At 41.3% G+C, this 27,965-nt stretch overlaps 1 protein-coding gene across 3 annotated transcripts in view; it reads right to left on the reverse strand.

Annotated features, from left to right (window-relative positions):
- Positions 1-1,424: 1,424 nt before the first annotated feature.
- The window catches only part of CREB5 (cAMP responsive element binding protein 5), a 245,531-nt gene continuing 218,990 nt past the window's right edge, over positions 1,425-27,965 (reverse strand). For all 3 annotated transcript variants that reach the window (XM_042888951.1, XM_042888952.1, XM_042888953.1), the window contains 4 exons: positions 14,377-14,700; positions 9,745-9,972; positions 9,036-9,144; positions 1,425-8,067 (listed from right to left, as the gene is read on the reverse strand). In XM_042888951.1, coding sequence (XP_042744885.1) covers positions 7,904-8,067; positions 9,036-9,144; positions 9,745-9,972; positions 14,377-14,700 — 825 coding nt within the window. In that variant the 3' untranslated portion in view covers positions 1,425-7,903. The remainder of the gene's footprint in view (positions 8,068-9,035; positions 9,145-9,744; positions 9,973-14,376; positions 14,701-27,965) is intronic.

Consider the following 27,965-nt stretch of genomic DNA (forward strand, 5'->3'; position numbering starts at 1 on the left):
CAATCCATTTTCCTCTAATAATAACTTTGTTTTGATGACTGCTGTCCAGAGCAACCTGGGGAGAGCAGTAGTAACAGCAGACTGCTTGGAAGAGCAACAAATGCTGTGTCCAGGTTTGGGAAACCATGAATCAGCTGCAAAGGGCAGTGTTACCTCAGCTTGAATACATCTTGCTTAGCTCATACAGTCAGGTGTAAATATAACTGTGAGGACAATAACAAAGTCCTGTGATATGCCTTCATGGGAGGCATCTATTTTTATAGTAATTATGATTCTCTTTCAGTATTTGGTCACAGAGCAAAAGCTCTGCTGTATAAAAACAGTTAGGCAGTGGTGTGACAGCTTTGTTAAAAGGCAGTTCAGATGTTTATGGCCTCAGAAATTACTCTAGATAATGCTGTGCCTTGATGTGTGGGGAAATGGCTTCAGGAACCCCTTGGAGAGGGAGCCACGTACATCTACAGCCTCATTTTCTGGCACTTACAAAGAGAGAATGGGAACAGTGGCATGGCTCTGCCTTTTTCCTACCCATTTTAGGAGGGCAAGTGCTCTTGGCCAGATCCAGCCTTTCGAAAACCCAGAGGGAGAGCAGCAGGACCTGCACCCATGCCAGGCCTCCAAGGAGCATCCCTGCAGACTGCCTAGGACATCTCCTGCAGATTGACACCACAACCAGGTTCTCTTGGCAGGCTTGTCACTGCAGCAAGACTGCACATTATGGGTCATGGTCACAGCCATCAGGTCATTGCCCCAGCACGGCAGCACAGTCATAGCATCGTGTGAACCTAAGGATGGGTTCAGCCTGACAAATTTCAGGTTACTATTTGTTCATTGTGCCAAGGTCTGCATTGGACCAATTTATAGTGAGAAATGAGGTTGGCAAGATAACAGGGGCACCACAATTAGAGCTAATTAGCCCAGCAGGAAATCCATTTCCAGGCAGCTTTTGGCAAGAGGCAAGGTTGGCAGGATAACAAGCATAGAGTGTATTTTGATATAAGCACACTCCAGCTGCAAGGAAAAGTAAAATAACAGCTTGTTTCTTCCTTATGCGGAGGCCTTATGTTAGGCTCTACCACATCAATCTATTTGTTTGAGGCTTTGCAGCCTCTGCACTTGGAAAACCTTCAGAGACCTTGCTCCTGCAAGGCCCCAGGTCTTCTGGTAGACACGCGGTGGCCCTGTGCAGTGTGGTCAGCAGGGTGGCCTTGCTCCTGCAGCCACATGGGTGCTGCCCTGCACCCCAATCCTGCAGCAGTTTTGGGGAAGATCAGAGATTTCGCATGGTCAGGCAAGTACAAAGAAGGCATGAGCCACCAGATCTGTTTAAGAATAGAAACAATGGACGAGTAGCGTGGTTAACTTGCAGGAGTTATCTGTATCATAAAATGTCTGGGCTACAGACACAGCCAAACTACTGGAAATATTTGTATTTGAGTGCTTTATTATATTGGAATTGCAGTGATATTATTAACATTTGTACAAATGCACAAAAATCCTGTCTCTTCTAGCTAGAAAGAGATGTAAAAATCTGACCTAGTTGAACAGTCTCAATGAACTCATTGTCCATTTGCAACAATAATGGGTTCACAATGCAACAAAAAGCTTAACATAAAATTAAACATATTAAATGCTGCAGCAGGTATTTACACTTATGTACCAAAAAAAAAAATTATCTCCCTCCGGTAAGGAAGGTGGTTGCTTTACAGAATAAAACAGACAAACAAACATAAAACCTTTGCATACAATACAAACAACCTCAAGCCCAAAACTTACTGTGACAGCACCTTTTTTAATATAATATATATATATTTATATATAAACTTCGATAGTTTAGGCTTACTCCAAGCAGTGCTAAAAGTTCCTTAAAACCAAGACAATGACAATATTCCAAAGAAGTGACTTTCACGGATGATTGCTACCCAGTGTTTAAATTGAGCTGTTACAGACAAAAGTACAGAGCTCACCAACATGGGCTGGGAAACACTGGATTCAGATTATAAAGCTGTTGGCAAAGCCCTCAGTGCCAATTACTCAGAAGAGTGAGCACACCTTGCATGCAAAATGTTTTGGAAGCATGGTAAAGGCTGTGTCTGATATCTTTGCAACCCCAGCTCCTATGGGTGAGGGGGAAGAAATTCTCTGGAATTTCCTAGAATACAGCAAGGAAAACATTTCCCTTCAGATACACTATCAGCCCCCCATCCCTTCTTTCCTGACTCGGCTACAATCGCTGTAAAGGCAGAATGAGCTTACAGTCTTCATTCAGAAAACTGCTGCATATATTTTAGCCAAAAAGAGATTTGGGTCTCATGGTCTTGCAACATAAGCTGGCACGCTGTTTTGGGGGGAGGGTCAGGAAAAGTTCCACCCAGGGCAATTTAGCATAAGTAACACTTAATTTGCATAAATATAGAACTGGAGATCCTGAATACCAGGTATTTCACATCAGCCTAAATATAGCAAGTTGCAATTATTGATTCCAGTCCAAGGAGAGCCTGGGAAAGGATCAGATTTCCACTTAGTGAATCAATCTTATTGTGAGTGTATGCAAACACTGACATTTTTGGCCTCACAGAGTTTCAAGATTTGCTATAAAGTAGTTTTGAAAGCTATGTAAAACCAACAACAGTAAGCAATTTAGCTTTATATGTAAAGCCACTGATAAAACAGATAACTGTAAGCTCTAAAAAAACATTACTGATATAAACAGTCTTTGCAATAAGACGATGACTTCAGATGATGAAAAAATGAATGATTTCCTTTTTTTTTTTGGTGTTTAGATCGCTTGAAATTTTATTGCTTTATTTGTCCTTAGAAGTTTTTAGTCTCTTTTGTTAGGTTTTTTTTTTTTTAAAGGTGCTGTCCCTAGTCAAGTTATAAGGCAACGTATTTTATTGATTTTGACTTTTAATACACAGTATGGCCACTGTTATCACTGCAGCGTCACAGCTGCCGTGGGTTGGACAACAGTCAAAGTGCATTATCATGCACCGCAGAGCCAGTCTCCTGACCTTACGCTATTACGCACAGGACACTTTGGTTCTCAGGATGAGAGATTAAAAACGTAGCTTAGATGCTGCCTCACACACTTTGCATAATTAAACATTTATATGCTATCATGAAGAGGGTGTAAAGTCTAAGTCACACTGCAGACTTGGTTGTTTTCAGCTTCTCCATTCGGGCAGGTGTGAGAGACAAGTTGTAGATATGCCACCAGTGAAAGCATATAAATGTATCTGGTGCAAACATCTTACAAGAGAATTATAAATGACTTAACAAGGGAGAGCAAGAGAGCGAGAGCTAAAGTGCAATTTTAAAATAATATAAATAATTGAAACATAGAAATAAGGAACTAATTAGTTGGAACTGGTTTTGTTTTATAGGCACAGTTTAGTTTTCATGTCTACAGATCAATCTTTTTTTCTTCTTCCCCCTTCGGTAACTTTATCTGATGCATAATGGAGTTTCAATGGTCTGCATTTAAGAAACGCTGCTTAGTAAGAGGACAGAAGGAGCAATGATAAGGCAGTATAGTGCAACTCACTATGTGATATTAGAAGAGAAACAAGAATGGTGTTAGATCTTCCATGGCATAATCAGTCTTAAAAAAAAAAAAGAGAGAAAACAAAAGGCAGGCTTTCCAGTTATATGTTGACCCATGCTTTCTAAAACAAGAGAGCATATTTCCCAACACAAAGGAAACAACTGAAGGTTTGTAATTTGCTTTGCTGTAATTAAAAAAAAAAAAAAAAAAGCAGATGCTGCTTTAAGGAAAACATTTAATTCTAGGAATTTCTGTACAAATGACCTCAGCAAACTTTTCCATCTTAGATGGACGTCTTCTGCTTGAGACCCTGAAAGATTAAGATGCACACACACCTAGAGCACTTTATTGCAAAACTAATATTGTAACTTTAAAGGAAAAAAAAAATAAAAACAAAACCAAACAGATTCTGTACAAGAATACTGTTCAAATGGAATGTGTTAAAATAACATTTATTAATAAATACTTTATAAAATTCTATGTGAATACTAAATTAATAGATTCCTGTTTTAAAATTGCTTTGGTCCTCATGAGTTTTCATAAATTCACTCTATACGCTTTTTTCTTTTTTTTAAAAAAAGGTATTAGCTGCTAAAAAGCACATTTTGCCTAAACTAAAAGGCTACCTTTAAACGCTAAATATTGTCGCTTAAAAAAATATGAATTCTCAAAAGTTGGGCATTTAACAACACTTACAGCTGGCTTGTTAGTTAATAGGACGGAGTCAGTTAACACACAAAATCCACACGCACCGAGGCACTGAACCATTGACTTTCCACTATTCAGAACATGGGCAGCATACATTTAGCTTTGTAGCAGGAATTAACTCCAAACAGCACAAAATTCTCCATAAATCATCCTCATCGTCCTTATAAAACACACCATGATAGCACACAAACTACTTGTCTCCCACAGGCAGTGTCATGAATATGGCTTGCATAAGTTACCCAGGGAAGGGGCCGGGAGAGAAGGAACTAGATCACAGCATAGTTTCTTTCTGATAAAAGTATTGCAATTGTCCGTGGCTGAGATTTCCAACGTACTTCCGCTGTCACGCAACAAGAAATGCCATCCCCAGAAATATCTTTGAGGTGAGCAGGCTTCTTCCCGGCAAAGGAAGCCTGTGCCGAGCAAAGCTGAGCAGGGGAGCTCCCCACCAAGTCCCTGGCGGTGGGACGGGGCCCAGAGTCTGCCAACAGGCTGGGCTTGAGAGGAAGGAGAAAAGCACATCAGACTCCAGCAGCAGCTGGTGGAAAAGCAGGGTTTCTCCTCAAACGAAAGAGCACGGGGAGCGCGGTGACGATGTGCTGAGAGGAAGGCTGCGGTGGGGTGGAGGCGCAGGGTCTGTCCTGTAGTCCTTCCTCAGGCTGCCCCAGCACACAGCCGGCCAAAGGCCTGGGGAAAGGCTGCAGGGTCCCTGCCCTGCAAAACAAGAGTGCTGTAAGGTGGAAGTGAAAATGATGAGCGATATAAGGTGCCTGGCACAGTTGGTCCTTTCACTAATAGAGCTGATACAAATATGCTGTGTGTTGGCTTGGCCTGTGAACCTGTGACAGAGTTACAAGAAGCAATAGCAAATAGCTTTTCATCCTTTACTGATTTCCACATCACTAGCAATGATTATACCTAAAGGCCAATAGTATAGAGAGGAGACATTTCATTGTAATTACACATTTAGGCCAACATGTGCGGTTGGCTTGCCTAGTTAGCATTAAAAAAAGAAATAATTGAGCTATATATAATACACATCAGTCAAACTGTCAAGTTGCTGAATTTAACAAAACTTAGGCAAGGTTTTTGTATTTTTTTTTCCTTTTTTTTTTTTTCCCCCCTTTTTAAAGTAGAGGCTTTCAGTTTAACAGCTAAATATTTTAATTGAGGAGACTGAACAAAATGAAGCTAAACTGTAATTCTAGTGCAGTGCAGCTCAACTGGGTATCCTAATGTTATCAACTACTTAGATTTTTACTTTTTTAACATATTTAAGTGCTACCCATATAGAGGGAAAGTTTGCAAATTAACCCTGTGATGGCATTTTATTTTTCACAGTGAAGGATGACATTCAGACACAGGGGAAAGGCTTGTTTTGTCTTTCACATCGTGGATATTCAGCTGGAACATTTTGCTCGACTGCATATTTGAAAGAATTTCCTTTGGGAGCCATGATGAAGCAAAACCACTTAGCTATTACAACCAGAGATTAAAAAAAAAATTATAGATTCAGTATTTAAAACACTTTAAAAGTATATGTTTGTCTAAAATATAATAGAAAATCCTTTACATTTGTATTTTTTCTTAATTTTTTTTTTGGTTCTTAGACTATATAATCAAGTCAAGATTTACACTGTACATTAAAAATCTTTTTTTGAATGTATTTGCATAAATGGAAAGAGAGCTGTTCAAGAATACTGTAAAAGTTAGTTACCAAGATAAGAACTAATTCAGAAACAATCCTCAGAACTTTGCTTTTCCTTCCAAAAGGGCCCTGCTCCTGACAGTGCCTCTCACTGCACTCGCTTAACTCTTTCCTGCTCTGACAAGAGTCACCCTACTAAAACCTGTGACTCCTCTCGCAACCAAGAAACAGCAGCTGAGGACAAGAACCTCACTTCAGAATGAAGCGTATTTTGGGCTGGAGTGTTTGCTAGGAATAGCACGAATTATCTTTTGCTATTAAAGATGCAGTTTGAAATGTCTGAAAGTTCATCACCAATTCAGAGCCCAGTCCTGTTCCCTGGGGCAGATGAAGGAGGTGTCACCACTGCCAGCCTTGAGAGCAAAACCAGGTCCCAGGATACTGAAAGGCAAGCATAATTAACTGGCATCATCTCCCTCTGATTTCCCCATCAATCACTGCTACTACTCTGGGATGCAAATCCGTGGTGTTGAGGGGCAGGCACATAGTCCAAACAAAACCCTTAATTGTGGCATAAAGCCCCTTTACAGACCCCCTTTACAGGACTGAATTTTATCCAGTGAGTGCAGTGGAATTTGCCTTTCTTGCAGCACTTTTTAGTGGCTGCACACTCGATAAAACTTTTTTTAATGTCATTATGAGACAATTTCTTACTCGCTGTAAACTGGAGTAAGTGCCATTATGGTCAGCGAAGCTCCACTGATGTCTGCCAGCTCAAAGCCAGTCCATGTACATCCAAGGGGATGCCTGCAGAGACCAGGACTTGCCTTGGTAATTAAAAGTGGCATTTTTCCAACTGGTCAGAATGGTTACGCTGATTTATTTTTCATTTATAGCCTGTGAAATCTGAGGCTGTTAGCTTTCAGTGCTAGAACAATGTAAGCAGGTTAGGGAACAGAACTTTTCTGAATTATATACTACATGGATTTGCTGTGTTAACGACTGGCAGCGCTAAAGAATTGCTGTAATTCTCAGGTGTTACTTGCTATGCCTGCACTGTGCCACAGCCATTTACCTCAACAGCTTACACGGCTGCTAGCATCAACACAGCTGGCTTTCAATCTTGCTTCACCTGCAACTGCACTGCTTTTGCCTTTCCCTGTTTATTAAAAGCACTAAATCAGGAGCATTTCTATTTTTCAAAACAGAAAAGCTCGGTGCAGCCCAGCTGCGGGTGAAGAGCTAGTGAAAGCAGCAGCCGTGCTGGCAGTTTTTAGGTAGGCTTGAAGTTTTTACTTGTTTATCGCTGTTCTCTGAGAGGGGGAGGAGGAGAGGGAAGCCTGGCTAAGAGAAGGGCAGAGGGCTAGGGAAGGGAGAAGTGAGTTGTGAGAACAACTGAAGGACAAAAAGGACAGGGTGGGAGAGAGCTGGAAGAGGATGGCTGGGCAAAAGGGCACTTTACTGGGGTTTGGGTTTGTTCCGATAGCCACACACTGTGTAACCGTGTTGAAAGACGAGGTTCTGGTGATAGCACAATTCTAACTCATTTTATGATGCTGTCAGCAGATGCCCTCTCTCTATATTTATAGCCTAATTACTCCTAGTTACCTACATATGACTCTGTTTAATACATTTCATGCCTCACATTGGCTAACAAGCTGCAGTTTAACACAACTCCGTATTTCTGAGGCTTCAGGCTAGATTGGTGAGAAGAAAACGTGACTATGTACAGAGACAGTTAGGTTTATAAACAAGTAACTGGTACCAAAAAAACTGGAGAAAGCACCAAAGCATTTCTCAAGCTGATAGCATATTAATTGCATAACTCCCTTTTATGTAACTAAGTATAAAAGACATTTTAATAACTATAAAAATGAAAGCCAGAGTCTTTCAAGAACTGAGGAATCTTCCAGGCTTGAGTTACGGTCAAAAATGTCCTTAGCACAGAGGATGTTTTGATATGCTACCACTTTCCCCTAGCAGTTTCTGATCAACCCGTCTTAAAGGATGGGGTTGATGTCTGTTCTGTGGCTGGCAAGCTGTGTGAGAGTGGAGCTGCCCACAACGTCGCTGACGGAGGAGGAGGTGGTGATGGTGTTGTGCTGGATGACTTGCTGCTGGGAGCATGCTGGGACCGGGCTCGCAGGAGGACTGCTCTCAGGACCTGGAAAAGGACGGGGGACAGAGCGCACATTCAGTCATCTGATGGTAACGCAATGGTAGGAGCCAGCACCTTGAAAAAACACCAAAACCTTAATGGCTATGAAACCAACACCTAGTACAAAACGTCTAGTATCTTAAGGTTTACAAAGCCTAAATTCTCTATTCGCTCCAGCAGAAATCAGAATTACAGTGTAGTGCACTGCATCACAGAAAATCTAATTCAAGCAACAGTTGACAGGCATGTAATGCAATTATGTATTTTTAATTTGAGTACCGTTAAAGAGACAGATGCATAGTGATGCGGACGAGACAGAAATGGGCTCTATTTTAAGAGAAGGCCGCAATCTAGCAAATATTAACCCAGAGGTTCTTCTGAGCCACTCTAGAGCCAAGCAAAGAATTTGTCCATAAATTACCGTACTTGTAAAATGCATCAGCTAGACAGAATTGATTCAATGTTGGCATCAGATGTGATTTAAAAAAGAAGAAAAAGGCAAGATAAGAGTTAAAAAGAACAAACCTTGAAAGCCTGCTCCGCGCTTGGTCTGTGCCACAGTCAGAGCACAGTACCGTTTTCGCTGGAGTGGGCTGTAATGCTTTCCTTTATAACTTCCCTTTGGAGAGTTATGTTACTGTGCTGGCAGCGCTGTGCCCAGGAGGACTCTTGCAGGTCTGGAGCTCTGAGTTCCACAGGGATCCTCCACATGGGAGCCAGCATCCATCCGTACGCATCGCCTTGTGGGGTGGAGGGACAGGGAGGGACCAGCAGTGCTGGGCTGGGTGCAAACTGTGGCTTTTTGGATTTTAAGCAGGGCTGGATAAATAGGGGCAGGAGATGGGACGGCTTGGATGATGTTTGAGAAGAGAGGTTCATGTTGTAATATGGCCAAGGGATTCTGGAGGGAAGAACTAGAAACTGTGTTTTCCTGTGGGTGGTGTGGAGACAGAGTAAGCATACTAGCTACTTACTTAGATATCCTTGTGATTCTTTCTGCATGGCTGTTATCGGACAGTCTTTATGCGTTAACAACAACTGTTTCAGCTGTGCTACCTCATTTTTCAGCATGGAGACCTCATTCTAGAAGAGAAATAGAGAGTTTGGTTTGCCACAAATCATAAAATGCACTGTTACACAAAGTTGAGATCGAAGAAAACAAAAAATGATCCACAACTTGGGAAGAATGTTCTTGACATTATTTTATAACAAACTCCTTTTGAGGGCAACTTGGCTCCCAGATTTGATGCCATAAGATGACACACAAACTAACTTCTGTGCACACTGTAAGAAGGACACCATTCCTGTGCTTTTAATCTCAAATTTATATTCATTCTCTTCCCTTCGATTTATGCTCCCATCTCACTGGCTTAGAGTTAGGGATTAGCTACGTGCCCTGCTCTGAAGAAATGCTTTATAGCCAAGGTAATGGCACTTAAAAAACAAAACAGTGACAAGAAAAGAAAATAAATACAGCTCTGTCTAGTGAAGGCTTCTAATCCCAAGACAGCTTTTTCCTGGCTTATCCTGCCAAAATGAAATTATTCCTCTAATTGGAGCACAGACACCTCAACTAACCGCCTTTGATAGTGCCGTGCTCCCACGCAGCAGCGGTAGTGCCGGGGCAGCAGCAAGCACAAAGAGGGCCTCTGTGTCCTTGGGGGCATAGACAGTGGCTCGCACCTGAAGCTGCATGTTTGTCTGGGTGAGTTCTTCTGCTTTCTTTTCCAGTGACATCACCCAGACCTTCCTCTTCTGTCTGCAGCGTGTGGCAGCGGCTCTGTTCCTCTCCAGAAATTTCCTCCTCCTCTCATCAGGGTCTTCATCCACCACCCTTCTCCGGCGGCCTCCAGTGGGCTGTGGCGGCTGTATCGTCTGCGTGGGCTGCATTTGCTGTGCGGCTGGTGAAACCTGTTAAGTAGAGGATTGATAAGGCAATGGGTGGGGGAAAGGAAGAGGGAATGAGGCTGAGGAATGGGGAGCATCTCCCACAGTCGCCCGGTTGGATGGCGGGCGAGGAGAGGCACGCGTTGAAAGACACTGCCAGATGCTTCTAATCTTAGCTGCTGGCAAAGGGCTGCATTGGTTGAAGGGGAGATTTTTTTGAAATGATTCTCTGAATATTAGTAGGAAAAATATTTTTCCCTAACAGCTAGTCCTTATAAACTTTCACTAAGGTACTTTCTCTGCCACCATCTATTTCAAAGCTGAAATGTCAAGTTTCTCTCAGCAACCCTTTTAATCAAAGTAGAAGACTGTAGAGGCCTTATTTCTGTCTCTCCTTTCTTCTTGTTTCCTTGGTAATTGCTTCTGAAATTTTGGGACTTTTCTTTTACACATGTTCTTCCACCTCTGCTCAGTATCTCATAGCCTCTAAAGACAGGAAATATAAGTGCTCTGCCATCTGAGTGCACCGGGGAAGCTATGGCAAGGGTGGTGATCCAGGAGACCTCAATGCCCATGAGATGTAGTTGAAATAAAGGATTTAGGTGTTCACACACATGTGGATTTTGAAGGAAGGCTGGTATCCCATGGAGGTACTGCTGTTTCCTCCTCAGGCATTTTTATTTGTCCTCTTTTTGATCACAGAATCACCAAGGTTGGAAAAGACCTCTAAGATCATCCACTCCAACTGTCCACCTATCACCCATATTTCCCACTATACCATGTCCCTCAGTACAACATCTAAATGTTTCTTGAACACATGCTATACTCCTTTTTATGGTTATTTGACAGCAATTATGAAAACCACTTACAACCCCTCTGCTATGAAAATATGGAAAACCACATATTAATACCTTTTCAATTGAAGGAGAATATCAGTCTTGCTCCTGAAAGTAATTTGTCTATGCCCTTTCAGAGGAAGCTTGTGATGGAGACAGCTGCCACCAGACTGTGCTCTGACTTTTCTGGATGAAATGCTCGCCTATGTAGTGGTGAGGAACAAGTATCAGACTTCATGTTCAGTGTTTCTAAAGGCAATAGGCGCTGCCTGGGAATAACAAGCTCTCCGACTGCTTTCCTGCCTCACCATGGTGCCCAGGCCCTTGTGCTTTGGGTTTTTCTTGGGGTTTGGACCTAATTGCTGTAGCACAGCTGGAGACATCTGTGCTACTCCTGCTATTCCTACACCAGTGGAGTCTGGAAGAGTCCAGAAACCTGAATTGTTGACTCAAAATTAACCTTGCTGTTCTAGCAAAGGCCCAAACCTCCAAGGTGCTTCCTTTTGGCTTAGTAAGTGGACATACTCTGAGCTTTGTCAGATCGCATCCTAAATTTCAACTGCACTAATTAACATTTGTTTGCTTAACACATCTGTCTGTCTCAATTAAAATGATACTATCATCTTGCAAGGTTGCTTTTCTGTCTAGAATCTCACCACAAAGTTTGAAGAAGAACTTGCTCCTTTTCCCAGCTGACTTGTGTCAGTTAGAGTGGCAATTTTACATATAATTATACTGTGCATCTGATAATTCTTTTCACATAAAGCCAAATTTACTCTCAGTTTTCTGTTGTGCAAACAGGTAATTTCTCTTCTGTAGGAGCAGAAAAAAATAAAACTAAACCAACAAACTTCTAAAACTAAATAAGCCACCTTGCACCTTCTGCCTTATTCTTAAAATTTTAGCATGTGTGAAGTCCTCCCATTTGCAATTTAAGCTTCCAGTCCTCTGCTCAACAGGGGGTTGTCCCTGTGCTGCAGCCACCATCTCTGCCATAGGAGATGGCCAACGAGGGATACCAGCTGTCCTCCAACCTCTGAGGCCCTGCAATCTGTTAGAATACATCTTAGTAACTGTCTAAGCATCATTCTCTAACAGGACATCCCCACCCTGCCTATGGACAAACACACTCTAGTAAGAAAGAAAATATATATTAAATATCAATATTAATATATTATTACTACATTAATATAAATATATTAAATTAATGTTAATGTTATCTTTTATTAAATGCCTACCAGATATTCATAGTCAAGACAAATGTAGGACAGGTAATAAAATGAAACATCCCCAACTCTGCTCTACCTCAGCTATCTCTCTAGTAAGTTTGATATGAAAAGGTGTTAATGTGACCAAAATGGCAATATCAATTTTTGCACTAGCTGAAGCAATGCAGTTACAGCTTGGTAAAATATCTCTTTCTCAGAAATATATGTTAGAAGATTATACTTAGCCTTGATCTCATGCTCATCTCCACTCTTTGCACCATACTACAAAAGTAATACCCATCCATGCATCCTGGCAAAACTTAGCTCATTGGGCTCCTCTGGGTCAAAGTGGTAGGTGAAAAGTGTGATAGGAATGCTGACATTACAGAACAGTGTGGGGTGAAATAACAGAATTTATGTCATTGGAACACATGGCCCACACCAACATGGGCTGCTTGGCGGGTGGCTTAGAACCAAAGAGTCTGTCTCAGAAGAATAAGGAGGTTGAGAAGTAGTAAAATTCACCATAAAATCAACATCTGCTGGAGCAATCTGATCTCCAAAGAGGCCAATACCATCGAGACTACAGATGAGCTTAGTAAGTAATAATTATGTTTATTACTCAGCAAAGTCTTATCTTCTCCCCATGTGTGTATTCAGAAATCACTCTTGTCTTTGCACCATGAGAACAGGCAAGCAGCAAAAGCTCTGCTGTCTGGGGAAGCAGATGATCCCAGGAGTCCTACTCAGATCCATCAGCCATTGCCTCCATCCACAACCTCTGGGTGACATTTACACCTCTGGTCAAGGTGAAGACCTACTTGGTCCCTGCTGGGGCCCATTGCCTTCATTGACACTGTGTTCCCTGCAAAGCTCACATTACCACAAAGACCCCGCTCCAGAGACTCAGAGGTGCTGAGACACATCTGACACAGCTTTGTTGCTGCCAGTCGGCCTGCGTGCCCCAGTGCTTGACTGCAAGGAGTACCCAGCTAACAGGGAAAACAAACCATAAGGAATCTAGGCTGTTCCAATCAGAATGACTCAAAAATGGCTTCAGCAGCACAGAAGGAAAAGCACCTAACACATTGGCTCGTTGGCTGGTGCCTTATCCTTAAATCTGTGAGATTTCACCTGTTGCCTTTATCTGATGCATGGAGTGTTTACTCTCTTATGGATACCCTAGAGAGCCATTCGCTTACTTTTGGTTTCTATGGTATGAGATAACGTCTCTTTATTGGAGTTTTTAAACAACTCCAAGGAAAATAACTCATTAACAGATGGGAAAATAATTGAATTCACAAAGTAAAAACTGAACTAAACTAAGGAAAGCTCTGGACATCTTCTCACAGGGGAGTCTGCTGATATCTTATTTAGACTGTTTCTCTAAAGCTGACAATTCATTTTACATTAGCAAATGCTTTGGGGAAATGCCATGTGCTTGCAGTCTCTGCAATAATAAAGCTAGATGTTAGTAAATAGTTAATGTTGTGGGACGCTGGGATGTCAGCCAAATCTTCTCATTTTCTTTAATGTTTTCTAAGAGCTTGTCTGAAAGGTATTTGCAAGCAATGCAATACTTCACAGATTTAAATTCTTATGTCTGGCTCATTGTCCTCATTGTATGTACTACCCACCTGCCCACCTTTAAAATCATCTGAATCCAGTTTAGAACTTTCCTAGTTTAAATCTCTCTCCTTGAACTGGCTTCATTGTCTCTTTCTCCTGACATGACTGTAGGCCCACTACTGCCCACACTGTTACCTAATCATACACCACACCTAGGAGCTGCAATCCCCTTCACAAGGCCTGAAATCCTTTATCTCTTCCTCTAAGCCAGTGTACCTTAAAACTATCTATCTCTACTATCTGCAATATAGACCAGAAATAAATACACCATTGAGTTCAGTGAGGTTGTTTCTTTACGTATTGTGCATACACACACATACATAAATTCCTTACTTTGAGTATGCATATGTGTGGCCATTTTAGTTCACTAAAGATTGTGCTATCTATTTCTATACACAGAACGCATGCAACTCTTTAAATCTTGGCCTGAGAAGTTTAGGGTCAAGCACAATGTACAGTGTAGAACATAGATTCATAATATACCTTGTCCATAAAAGAATAATGTGGCAATGTGCAGAGATCAGAGTAGAGAAAAAACTTGGAGTTCCTTATTAAGTAAGACATTACAAGTGCCAAGAATATGAAGCAGAAAAACAAGTTCTTGATTCATACGATTTTCTCCTTAAAGTCTATGCTTCCCTGCCACCAGTAGCCAGCATTTTTAAGTAGCTGGAGGGCGAGATGCAACACAGGCATGAGACTTTTACTCCACATAACAGCAAAACTCAGAGATGCAGCATGGCATCAGGGTCTACCTGTGCTTGTCCGCCCGAATGCAGCGGTGGGTGCGGCGAGGTCTGGTGATGTGCTGGGTGCGCGTGAAGGTGCGAGTGGGAGTGGTGGTGGGGGTGATTCTGCTGGTGATGAGGCTGAGGATGAGGATGGTGCGCTGGGTGCTGGTGCTGGTGGGGGTAGGAGTGGTGAGGTGGCAGTGTCTGGTGTTGATGAGGATGTGAGTGCATATGATGGTGTGGCGTCTGGTCCTGCCGCGAGCTCATCATTTCCATCATGTGGCCCATGGTGTTCATATTCCCGTTCGACATGGCAGCGGGGTGATGAGTCAGTGCTGCCTTCAATCTCTGGAACAAAGCAAAGAAGAAAATTTATATGTGGAGTTCAGAGCATTCAGAATAACATTTTTGATGCAGAACCGGTGCCTTGTGCTTTGAGATTTTTTTTTCTTGTTGTTCCCTTGATAAAACACATCTTATTTCAGTTTGAGAAAGAATATATTCTTGGGCTCTAATCTAATTTTCCACTGTAAGTATGTAGAGATGTAAACATATGAATTGAAACTCAACAGTTGCACATTTCCTACTGTGCTGCTGAGGAGAAATAACTTGCTTTCCTTCTTTTCTGTTTGACCAGCTCAGTACCCTTAGTTTCATCAAGTTGTTATTCTTTCAGTTTTAAAAAGAAAGGTCTGATTAAAATAAAGGTGAAAAAAAAGTCTGATATTTAGTTTTCTTCTCCTTTGTACTATAGATTTTATTTAAAAGACCACTGATAAATACACCACATTGACATGTGTTTTTAAAGTTCAAGTTTAAAGTATTCTACAACTGTAAGAGCACTCAACCTGTGTTTCTATTTTTTTCATTAGAAAGACAAGAAAATTGCAAGGGTGGTCTCAATCTGGTCCTTTTTCTTTACAGAAAGTTCAAATATATGCTACGTTATCATGCACTAAACTCTTCTCCTCATGTTTTGTTGGTCCTGGAGCTCTGACCAGGACAATGCTCTCCTTAATATCAATAAGATTCTATCAGAAACCACCAAAGAGTAATGGGAAGGGCTGCTAGATTTTGAACTATGAGGTATGGTACTTGTGTACCAAGATGACAAATAACTGAAATACAGAGAAAAAAATGTTCCCGTTCAGCACAGTTGCAGGGTCACCCCAAAGCTGCGAATTATACCAGAAATACAGGAAAGCTGCAAGAAATGGTAGTGGTAGAAGGAACAGAGGTGTGCATTTCCCTGTGGCAACCACTGTAGGGCACAGATAACAGTCAGAAGATCCTACAGCCAATGTGGATAACTCTTGTCAAGTGGAAGAGTAATCACAATATTATAGGATCACAGAATTACAGAATGGCTTGGGTTGGAAGGGATAGCAAGGATCACCAACCTCCCCTACTGAAGGCAGGGCCATCAACCTCCATATCTAATACTAGACCAGGCTGCCCAGGGCCCCATCCAATGTGGCCTTGAACACCTCCAGGGATGGGGCATCCACAAACTCTCTGGGCAGCCTGTTCCAGCACTGAACTGCATTTTGGTTTTGTCTTTAAAGCAAAACCAAATTGTCAGGAAACACAGGATCTGTATATAAGAATTTCAATATATATTTAAAAAACATGTCTCTGCAACTCTATTGCAAGGTAATGGGTAAAGGATCCTATGTTCAAAGTTGCTACTGTTTTCTGTACCTGTATACTACTGTTACAGTGTTTGTATATTTGTATACCCTTTTCTATTTGCACAAACGCTGCATCAAACACAAACATATTCTTAACCAAAACAAAACAAAAGGTAAAATATTAGGGAAAAAAAAAAAAAAAAAAAAAAAAGTAAAAATTTTAGGAGGAAAAAAAAAAAGTAGCAGTATCAATTCAAAATATTTTCCCATAATTTTTGTATGCCAAATGTTTTTGCAGAAGGTCATTCTACTGAGGTATTTTAATAGATTTACTGATTCAAATTCAGTATGTTGTTTCACTAACGATCAACTGGCTGAATAAGAGTTTTTTTTAAAAAGAAAACTTACAGGTACTTCGTAAGAGATATCTACGTCTCAGTTGTATTAAGGAAAACTAGATTGCTGACTTTAATAAGTTTCTTCACTGAAAGCCTATCAAATTGTTGCTATACTATGGCACCTGACAATCTTCTCAAATTGATGCAATTAGACAGCAAAGTTAAGTATCTCTTATCCTACTACTGAGCACTTATTCTGTACGTCCAAACTGAGCTCAGTCTAACACCCACAGCAGTAACCTGTCCTAGATATAAAGGAAGACTTGCGTAGCACTCATCCTTCATACTTCTGAGTTCAGGTGCTACACTGGTTATTCTAAACAGCTCTTCACAGTGCTCCAGATATCAGGTGTTACTCAGGAATGTATTCAGAAAAATATGGCAAACAACAAATGAACCAGCTAAGTCACTCTGCACATCATTCTTCTTCAGAACTGATCAAGACCTTTATCGTGAAGCAGCACTCAGCTCTTAAGCCAAAGCATCAGCGAAAGCTATCGTAACTCTTTTCTGAATTGCAGTGCAAAACCAGACTTGTGTTAGCCAGCATTTTTCAAAGGATGAACACCTAACAAAAGCTGCCAATGCTATATTTGTCAAAAAGCTCTGAAACTGACCTGCAGCATGGTGCATTCTAAACTGCAGACTTTTAAAGCAAAAAAAAAAGAAAAAAGAAAAAACTCAAAACTCAATATGTGAAGAATCGGTTTTTTTCAGCTGTAAAAACTGTGGCTTACTAGTGTGGCGCAACTTCAAGGAGGATAAATTATTTTGTTTTCTTTCCACAGCCTCTTCTACCACATCCATTTATTTAAGATAGCAAATCAAGAGAGACTGTGAGAGGTCTGATGTGCAGCTGGTTTCAGTCAATGGGGGTCATTTCCATTTGGTCTGTGTATTTTACAAGCTCCTTGTTCACTGTTCCCAATGGGAGGGTGGGCCAGCTGCCCTGGATCAGAGTCCTGGTCAGAAACCAGCTATCTACCTCACCCTGTCCCAGCACAGCAGCAGCCATTGCCTGGCCCTCGTGTCCGTGTAGCTTTGTGCTTAGATCAGATCTGCAGCAGAGACAGCCCAGCATGCACACGTTTATCTTTCATTACCGAGTTGCTGCTGCCAATCAGAAACATTTGGGGAACCATAATTTTTTTTTTTCATTCAGTCTTCAGTGAGATCAATTGATTTTGATGTTTTAGTTGGAGCACAGGGGGAAAAAAATGAGCAGAACTTTGCAAGATCTTTGCACTGCGTATATGTAGAGCTGGAAGGGAAGGCTGCATTTTTGTTATTGTTCTTTTTATGTGTGCTAATTGCAAACAGCTGTTTTGTTTTAGTGTCAAATAAATCTAGAATGAAATTATAACTCAGGACCAAATCCTGTGGATGTTCAGGTTTTTGGGAAGTGTGTCACTGACCGCACTGGGGCCTGGGGACACTCAGCAGCACATGGGGCCAGATGGATGGGCCTCATCACTCAGATATGCTGTCACCAAAAAGCAAAACTTCTGCCAACCTCAGTGACAGCATTCCTTAGGACCCAGTCCTCTTCACACCTTTTTAAAGTGCAGTCTTAAAAAAATCCCCACCAGCCTGGAGTTCCCACTCAAGCCAACAAGAAATGCAGATACTCATCAATCTTAGGCCCTAGATGATTTATTATTATTATTATTTGATCAAACTGACACGTCAACCGACATCAGTTACAAGCAGATTTCCACCTGATCACTGTCATGTCCATTCATGATTGCCTTTGGGACAGATGAATGAGACACTGTTTCACAGGGCACAGTCTGCCTCGCCTCTGATCAAGTAAATAAAGCAAATTCCCTTTTGATCCTACAGGAAGCCAGAAGAACATACACTCTCACATTTGATGTTTAGAAGGAAATGGAAACAATGGAAAATATTGCCCCACAGATACGAGTATAATGTTCCCTGTGCTATTGCTCGTGGTTACGCACTTAACTGACACATTTAGTTTAAAGCCATCCCACTGTATATCATATAAAGCTAACACCTCAAATAAGCTATCACTGAACTGGAAATACTGTTTTCTGGAAACAGCTTGTTCTGATCCTAAAACCTGACATTATGGCGCAATGAATTACTTGGTGTCTTTCTCTGTATCAACATTAACCACAATATATTTGTGGTCTGCCAAAAACAGGCTTCAAGAATTTCAGATCGTGAATGAAAAAGAATATCAGCTTTCCAAACACTCCTCAGCTCAAGATCTTGCTGTTTTTCTAATACTTCTTAATCATGACATAGATTTCAGGGTTGTCTTAGTTTTAGCCCCACTTTTCTTTCTCCAAAATTGCTAGCAAAAATTACCAGGATTATTTCAATTTGTTCAAAGGAAAAAAAAAAAAAAAAAATGATTAGAACTGTTATTTTGGAGGTCGCTTTTCTCACAACTCAAATCACTCTGGGAGTTTCATATTTATATAAATATTTATAACATTTTAACAAGTTATATTTAGAGTACAACAGACTATAAATATTACAGTATATGCCATAATATATACATGAAAATAAACTAAAACTTCCTCCCATTTATTTTTTTGTGGTGAAACAAAGAAAAAATCTCTCCCAGTTTTACAGATTATTACTTGAGTGCTCTATGACTGCATCAGGCAACAAACTATTATATCATCCAGATGAATTTTATGTTGGGACAGGCATGAGATCTGGTTTTGAATAGGATTGAATTGCTCTGAACAAGTATGCATCTTTGCACTCAGAAAAGCCTCTCTTCCTCTTCTAGCCCCCATGCCCAAATTCTGCTGAATTAGAGACAAGAACAGCTGTACTATCAGCTCATTGTCTGGTATATTTGTATCAGGAGATTTTATCAGGTCCCTGAAGTCAGATGGAATATAATCTCAAAGATATTTCTAGCACTGGTTAGTGGCTGTGATTCTAGTGCCTGTTACACAGGGATGCAATAAGTTCCCTGCAGGGAAGAGGCTGGAGAGGGGCGGGAAATCAGAACAATACAGACATAAACATCTCTATGCTCCTGAAATCAGATAGTAACCTCAAGGTGAAAATCTTGATTAGCCAAACTTTATGGCAAGAATCCCATAGATTTCAGTGACACCAGTATTGCTTTCTCATCTGTGACGATCAAGTTTTCTTTTTACACCAGTTCTCAAACCCAAGATGAATACATGGAGTTGAGCTGGTGGAAGCTAGAGCCAAGAACAGAACATCACTCAGCATATGCCATGGCATCACACTGAATTTAATCCTTTCTTCAATGACGGTGATGAGAGAACTTACGTGTAAATGTCACTCTGGTCTTTATAGCTGGCTGCCTACAAGCACTTCACAGTGTCAACAACAGAAACCACTGTTCCCAAATGTTCCACTCGCGTTCGTAAAAGCAAATTGGAGGCGATTCATCTCCACCCAGTAAGTGAATTGCGGATACTTATGACCGCATTTCAGATACTGGTGATTAGAAAGTCTCCAAAGCCATATTAACTGCTTGCTCCTTCATTTCTCCTGCAATAAAATAAAGTCCTGCATTTTGACAGAAGGAGGAGTGAGAGGTGTGAGAAGGACATGAAATCCAGAACTGAAGTGACACGTTGCACTAATGAAAAGAGAAAAGGGGGATGCATTTAATTCACAGCTTACTGGTAAACAGTGCCAAACTGCTAATCTTCTAATTATTTTCACGTTGCTTGGCAAATCTGAATTGTACTTTTCCTTTCCTTCGTACTTTCTTGCCCACTTAGGTTTTGTAACACCACTAACAATGGATCGTCATCAAGACTTCAGAACAGCTTAGTTTCTAACAAAAACAACAAATTTGCTCCCTTGTCCTTCCAAACACAAACAGAATTAAACCTCAGCAGAAAGCAGCAGTGAGAACTGCAAACAATCAAACCAACAATAAAACTAATAGACATCATGCTGCTCGAGGACGGGTCAGCTGTAAGAGCTGCTGCACTTGGAGGAGTCTGGCTTTCCAATGACATCAAGACAAGTGACACCACTCCAGACTAGTGCCAGTTTTAAATAATACAATACAGGTTGCAACTAGAGTGGCCCAGGGGTACTTGGCCAGAGCCAACGTCTTCTGGTGATGGCATTTCATTGAGAATGGAAATGGCTCAGGAACAACAGAAAACACAAGAGATCACAGCCCAACTCCACCTAGAAGTTTCCCTCTCTTCATCTCAAAGCAACTCACCAAGGAGATAAGCATCATTATCCCTGTGCAATGCACCACCTTTATAAGGATGAGCAGTAGAGAAATGCTAAATTCTCCATGCCTATTCTGCATGTATTTTACTGAACAAATAAATTATGAGCAAGACAGAAAATACACTGAAAATACAGTTTGCACTTCTCACTGTACACGACTTATTGCATGAATCATTTCTCAGTGTAGTGTTAAACAACTGGGTTTGATTTGCACAGGAGTCAGGAAATGTAAAGTTCAAAAAATCAAACCCCTAATTCCCACAAAGTCTAAGTCAACCCCTGCATTTGTATCCACGACAAGGGATATTTAATTATGTAATCACATAACAGACAGCAAAATGATTTATTACTGGCAAATGGTGTCATATAATTTCAACATACAATACCAATGAAAGGATCCAAAAAATACAACCAGTTTCTGTCTCATTTCCCCTCTGTGTGCCAGAGTCCAGAAGTGAAACTGCTACTTAGCTGCTACCTACCCCTGGAGAGGCAGGTTTCTGACTGCAAAATGCCTGACACTGTGGGGATTAATTGCCTGTGCCTGCTGTCAGTAGGCAAGCACATATCTCATCTCCATCCTCATTCTCCAAATGGACAGTCTTTTGCTTAGTTACTCTGCTAGATTTATCAATATTATATTCCCATATCATGCCTGCCAAGTTATCACCTGCGAAAAACATAGAAAAGGAGGTGGCAAAAAAATTGTCTAGTGTTACACACTGCAAAGAAGGGGCAAACTAGGGGTCAACAGAACCTGAACCTGCAATGTCCAGATGTCTTCTGCAATGCCCGTATTACAGCATATTCTAGAGCTGAAAACAACAAACCTTTCTATGCACTGGATGTGGAATATTCCTCATGACTTCCTTGCTCCTGCAAGCAAAATCTGTATCCAGGTTTCTAAAACCATGTTCCTATCTTCCAAACAATAAAAGCAGGAAGTGCATGCACAGTGCTGATGCTGCTATATGTATCTTGCTTGAACACAGAATGAACACTTACAAATGTATTAAAGGAGAAAAGTGGGAACTGAATTCAGAGGAAATTCAGGATTTGACTATACAAGCCAGATACAGAGCAAAGCCTCAAATCAGAGTGCTTTCTAACATTGAGAAAAACGCTGTAGGTTTGGGCATTTTAATCCGTACTCAAAGATCCAAGTGGATTAGCGTTGTACAAATTCCTCTCAGCAGAATACTGCTCTGAAATCTCAAGACCCCTGAAAGAGTTATTTTGGTTTCTTGCAGAGGATGCAAGCTGCTGGCTTGCTTTTTCCCTCTTACAGGCATAATATACACACCAACGACATGAGAAAGGCAGGTTCAAAGTCTTTCTCTGTCTGAAGATTTCTGAACTTTCATCACCCACCTCTCACTAAGAGTGATTATGATTAAGTCATTCATATTCAAAGAAAAATGCCATCCAAGTATATAAAACTTGGGTTGTTTTTTTGTGTTTTTTTTTTTCCCTTTTCCCCTTCACTAGTGTGATTTTGAATACTCGTTTTTCCTGGATTAAACCCAGCACATTTAAAGGACTACTAGCAAGCCAGAAATGGGATACATGTGCAGTTAAAAGTGCTTTGATTTCATCCCAGATGTGCAGTGCTCAAGGGCGTACACATACACACACACAGTAATCCAGAGACGGAGTATAGGCTATGATCTGATCTGCAGATTTTGCTTCAAGATTATACCAACCAGACTCTGAAATGCAAAACCAAAGGCCTGACCACTTACAGTCATTTGGGATCCCAGGGCACTTTGTGAAGTTCTATTGATGTTCATTAGCCTATTGGCCTGATTGGAGAATTGAATGCAGGTAATTAGACTTTGTTTCATTGCCACTTAGTTTCAGATGAAGTTATTTTTCCCCTTTATTTCTAAAATTAAGTAATTCCCGAAACATTTTTCAAGCATTCCTGGATCTTTTTTTTTTTTTTTTTTTTTTCCTAAAGAAAAGACTAGAACTTAAGGTACAGGATAGTGACATATAAAATGAGAATATGCTTAAAGGTTATTTCACACTTTTCTAAAGCTGAGTTCCAGCATTTGATGAAAAGGACAGACGAGGAGAGGAGAGGAGAGGAGAGGAGAGGAGAGGAGAGGAGAGGAGAGGAGAGGAGAGGAGAGGAGAGGAGAGGAGAATTGTAATCTATGACAACAGCTATCTGCAAGAATATAATGCATATTTAGCACTGAACGTGTATCAGTGTTGATATGTACTGTTCTTTCACAACCTCATGCAAGGTCTCTCATGCTTTCCCACCTTTCCCAGTGGAAAGTTCTCCTGACCTCAACCACTAGACTGCTGCCCTTCACCATGTTCTCCATCCATAAGGCCATCTCTCTTTGTTCACGTGCAGCTCGAGTTGCTGCCTTATTTTTCACCATCAGGCATGGATCAGCTGTTTTTAAGCAGAGGCATCTGAGTCAGAGACATTGAGTTTCAAGGCTACCTGAGGCTCCAAAAAGAAGAGATTCTCTACTCAACTACTCAAGGAACATTTCAACTCTGTATCATCTAGCCTTTCCATCAGTTCTTTGAGGATTTTTAACACTTCAGCACAGCTACTGTGTAAAATGAGAAATAATAATAATAACTAAAAAACAAAAAACCTCTCAGAAATATTCTTCTTTTTGGGAAAAAAAAAAAAAAAAGAGCATGGCATGGTTTATGCTAATAGGTTCTCTTTGTGTTTGAAGAGGCTAGGAATATATCCCAGCACTCTTACTGTGGCTCGGCTGACAAGCAATGACTTATTAAAACACAGTATTTCAGCTTCTCACTCTCTTCTGTTCTGTAGAATTACTCTTTGGCACTACTACTTTACAGAGCAATGTGTCAGAGCAAACAGAAAAACAGCCTTCCCTGGGGAAGGGAAAGATGCTGTCTGCTTGGTAAGCCATTGACTCATTCAGCCATTTCTGGACAGCTGGTTGCTGGTCTGGGCTGTCCTACACGCACCACAGGACACAGAACAAATTTCCATGGCTCAGAGACCTGGCTAGACTCACAGCTGTAGTGGCTGAACAGGAGCAGGATTTCCTTTCCAGCATTGACAGGTACGGAGAGCATCCTGCCTCACTTGATTGTGACACTATGGATCTTGGCAAGGACACTCAGCAAGTGTCTCCCACAGACATGCACACCTTTCCATGCACAAGTCGCCTGCCAGAAGCAGAGGGACAGGTAATGTGGGCTTACAGGACTGCACTCCTGTCCTTTCTCACTGTCCTCCTCTGGACAATCGAGTATTTAAAGAAGTGTGTCCAACAGCTCCTGCTATTGCTCTACCTTTCTTTTTAAAGATTTCTTGTGTATTTGTAATGAGCACAGGAGAAAGGCATAAATACCGTCCTGTTTTGGTGCTTAACACATCTTCCTGTCTCCTCTGCCAGCCTTGCCAGCAGCATTATCCATCTTCCTGACACCACCATTGTCTGATTCATTTGACATATGCACCAGAAAGAAAAGTCATGTTCCGAACAAGATCATAGCGCTGTGATCTCATTCGCGTCTCAGTCTCCTCAGTGACTGCACTTCACAGCACCTCTCAGCTCTCAGTCTCTCAGGGGCTGGTGACTTTTCCAGCTTTCTCACTGCAAACTTTATGGAACAGAAATCACTGAGTCCACATGCCCCATTATTTCCCTCTCATTTGAAATGAAAAAAGCCTCATACCCACCTCACTTTGTGAAATTCAGATAAAAGTTATGACTAAGTTTCCCCTTTTGGCAGGCACACCAACGAGTCAGTTTAGGACTGGTCTCCTCATAGATAACTGCATCTCTCATTACTCTTTGTGTGCTACATCAGTCTCAGCTGCAGGAGTGCACATCTCAGGGTTGGCCAGAGATGGCTGTGTTCTGGCAGATGGGGCACAGGCATCCCCCCCAGACATGTGGCTGCCAGTGGGAGGATGGAGCTGGGGCATCCTGCTCCCTCTGATGCATACCTGTGTGCGCAAACCACTTCACCCCTGCTCCTCTAACACATCCCTGTGTCCCACAGTGTCCATCTCTCCTGTCCACTGAGCACTGGGATTTTCAGCATCCCACCACTGCCTGAAGTATAACCTTTATATATATATATATATATATATATATATATATATATATATATATATATACACCTTTAAAGGTAGTATATGCCTTTAATAACCCACTAGTCGTCTGGCCACATAAGCTCCTGTCTCACAGCTACTTCTCCCTGGAGATCCGCCAAAGAATGAAAGACCAGGTGAGAGGAGGATGGAGGCTGACAAAACCAGGGACTTGGAGGGACTGAGGGAGAGGAAATAGGGTGAAGATTAGGAAAAGGGAGGTAAAAATAGCTGACTTTTATCTCTGATTTTAAAGCAGCATCAGATAATTTATCACATTTTGGTGGCACTCCGGCTGGCAGTGAAAAGACCTATCTTTTTATTAACTCAATTAGCCTGCTTATTTATCAGCAGAGTCCTGGAAGATGCCATCAGAGACTGCACTGTGCTGGTCTCAGGCTATGGGCTGGTGGGCCAGAAGGAGGCCTGTATGGCAGCACGTCACCCTGATGGCTCCAGGCAGAGCTCATCACCATGCTGTTCTGGCCACAGAATTCCACAGCATACATCTTGCTCATCAATGAATGCACAAGGAAAGCAACAGAGGGATACAGAGGAGATAAATAAAGCTGGCCTTGGACTGGCACAGAAATGCTGCTGAGGCTGCTGAGGCTCCAGATACAGATGTTGAACAAAATGCTGCTTGGAGATACCTGAGCTAAAGTGTTTCCAACAACACCAAGTGATGAAAAAAACAGGACAGTGGAGTGCAGATTCCCAACAAGCTAAAATCCCTCTCAGTCCTAGAAACTGTAGAGAATAATTTCAGCATGATTTCAATGCTATCATAAATAGCATTTATTTTTCTCTTGCTGCTTCTATAAAATGTCAGGCTTCCTTTCCTATCACACATAAACACAGTTACAACATAGATATGCCGGCTTCCAACTTAGCCTTTAAAAGACAGTGTGCAGTTTCCCATTCATACAAATAGTCCGCAGTGCCTCAGCATAAACACAGGACTGCTCAGAAGGCTAGAGGGTCTCCTTGGAATAAGGACACAATGCACACACTGCCAAATACTGCTGTCGTCACACCCCAGAATTTAAAGAAAATTTGGGCTTTGTTTTTTTTTTTTCTTTTTGCTTTCTTTGAGTTTCTTTAGATGTTCTTTCTCTTCCTAAAATGCGACAGGATGTTTTAAGGCAGGACACCCCATCCAACCAACATGGCAGTGAATGTTTCAACAGAGATGAGCTCATGGGAGCCTTTAACAAAGGGCTCCCTCAAAATGCATCCCCTCCACCCCCTGGCCCCCTGGCCAAGTTTGCCTTTCAGCCTCTCCCGCTGATGATTAGCTTGACATTCTGAATTGAGATTCTGCCTGACAGATGACTCCACTCCCACTGATAGTTTAGGCCACATATCAACATTTTATAAATTCTTAATTTTCTCACTGCAGCCATATTGAACAGTTTTGTGCAAATGAGGCTTATAATTACCCAGATAAATCAGTCCTATGCAGTATTTCTTAGGATCTTTCTCAATTTTCTCCCTGGAGGATTGGATCCCATCTGCTTCACTACATTCAGGCTAATTGAAGGGCACTGACTTTTTCCAAATGGATTCATTAATTACTCCAGCCAGATTCTCTGTGGGGTTCTTCATTCAATAGGTGACACTTCAGCTGTACTATACCATCCACCCATGTTTAGCAATGCTGCTCTGAGTCTCAGTTACGAGCTAAAACATTTGCAGATGCATTGGCAGGAACGGTCCTGGCCTTTACTGTACAATGTTACAAAACGAATGTGATTCTGTTTCCCTTTTGCTTCTAATTTAATATTCATTCAGCATCTATAAATAATGTAACCACGACTGTTTCAATATGTTTTACTCCTTGCCATCATAAATATAAGCAACCGTCACAAAAAAAAAAAAAAAAAAAAGAAACCATAAGTGTGCAGGTCTTGCTTTGCCAAGAGCAGAAAAAGAACAAAAACAAGCGCTTACTGTCATGTTGCAGAAAATCTGCTATGTGACAGCATAAGATGAAATTAAACTATTAAACTTCAATAAAAAGCTGTCCTGTGTAATTCTGGGCCTGTGCTAATTTTGTTCAGTAAAGCAGCAGTCTGGGTTTTCAATAAATTCACAGGCAATCCTACAGCTCTGTCAGTCATGGAACCAACAAGGAAAAATAAAGAGCCATGTAGCAAAGAACTAACATATGTGAGGAAGGTGGTGGCCACCATCTTCCGCTACAAGCATTCAGTTCTGTAACAAGCAAAAACAAACCTCCCTGTGGTCACAGAGCCTGAATCTGTTAGAACATTTCTCAGCCTTCCCTAATAGTAGGCACAATTTCACGCCACTTAAAATATTTTATATTCTGAGAACTCGGTTTGTTAATCCAGGTCTGTGAGGCAACAGGCCTGGAAATCGGTGACACAATCTGCAGTGATTAAACAATAATACTTCATGCTTTCCAGGAATCCCAAAGCGTTTTGTAAACACTGGACCCAGCCACGAAGGCTGACTGGTCTCTCTGCATGGGTCCATGCCCCAGCATTTTGTGCTGGTACACAGATGAAGGCCCTGGGCAGCTCCCCCAGTGTCATTAAATGTAGCATGAGACCCAGTTTATAGATTAGCGAACTAAAACTCTGAGATTGCCTCAATATTATATAAACCCATAGTGGCAGAGCCAGAAACTCAATCCAAGAGCTGACTCGCTTACAAACAGGGAATAGTCCTGCTCACTTTAACTCTTTCTTGCCTATGGTGTTGTGAGTGCTCAGGATGCAGTAACAATCTGCTTCCCTGTGCATTAGTAGAGGCAACATCTCTTCTATGACAGTAGAATACATATGTATAAGCTTTAACTACGTGGTTGGCTTTTGGAAGCTAATGTCAACCGAACAAAAATTTAATGAAGCTACTCATCTAACAAATCAGTAAGCACATAATTCTTCTCACATCTCATGTTCACTGATTTGAAATAAATATCTCAGATAAGTAGATTGCGTATATAGGGATGCTGATAGGGACATGTGGTGTACATAGGGAAGTACCTTGTCCTACAGGTCAGTAAAAGATTTCTTTTGCCTGCTACACTTTTAGCTCAGCAGTGACTTCCCCAGAGCTCTAAGATGGACTTGGTCAGAAGCTTCATTTTTAAGGCAGAAATCTCTCACATCTTTACACCTGATTGCCACTTTATTTCTTCTTAAAGAGGTACTCGTGCTTCTCATCAGCTAATAAATTCATTCCTTTGCTGGCCAGTGCAGCAAGCTACACTCTTTCAAAGGGAAAGTC

Source organism: Lagopus leucura, unplaced genomic scaffold (assembly GCF_019238085.1).
Source record: "Lagopus leucura isolate 7727_CA_CO unplaced genomic scaffold, USGS_WTPT01 Super-Scaffold_100157, whole genome shotgun sequence".
NCBI lineage: Eukaryota > Metazoa > Chordata > Aves > Galliformes > Phasianidae > Lagopus > Lagopus leucura.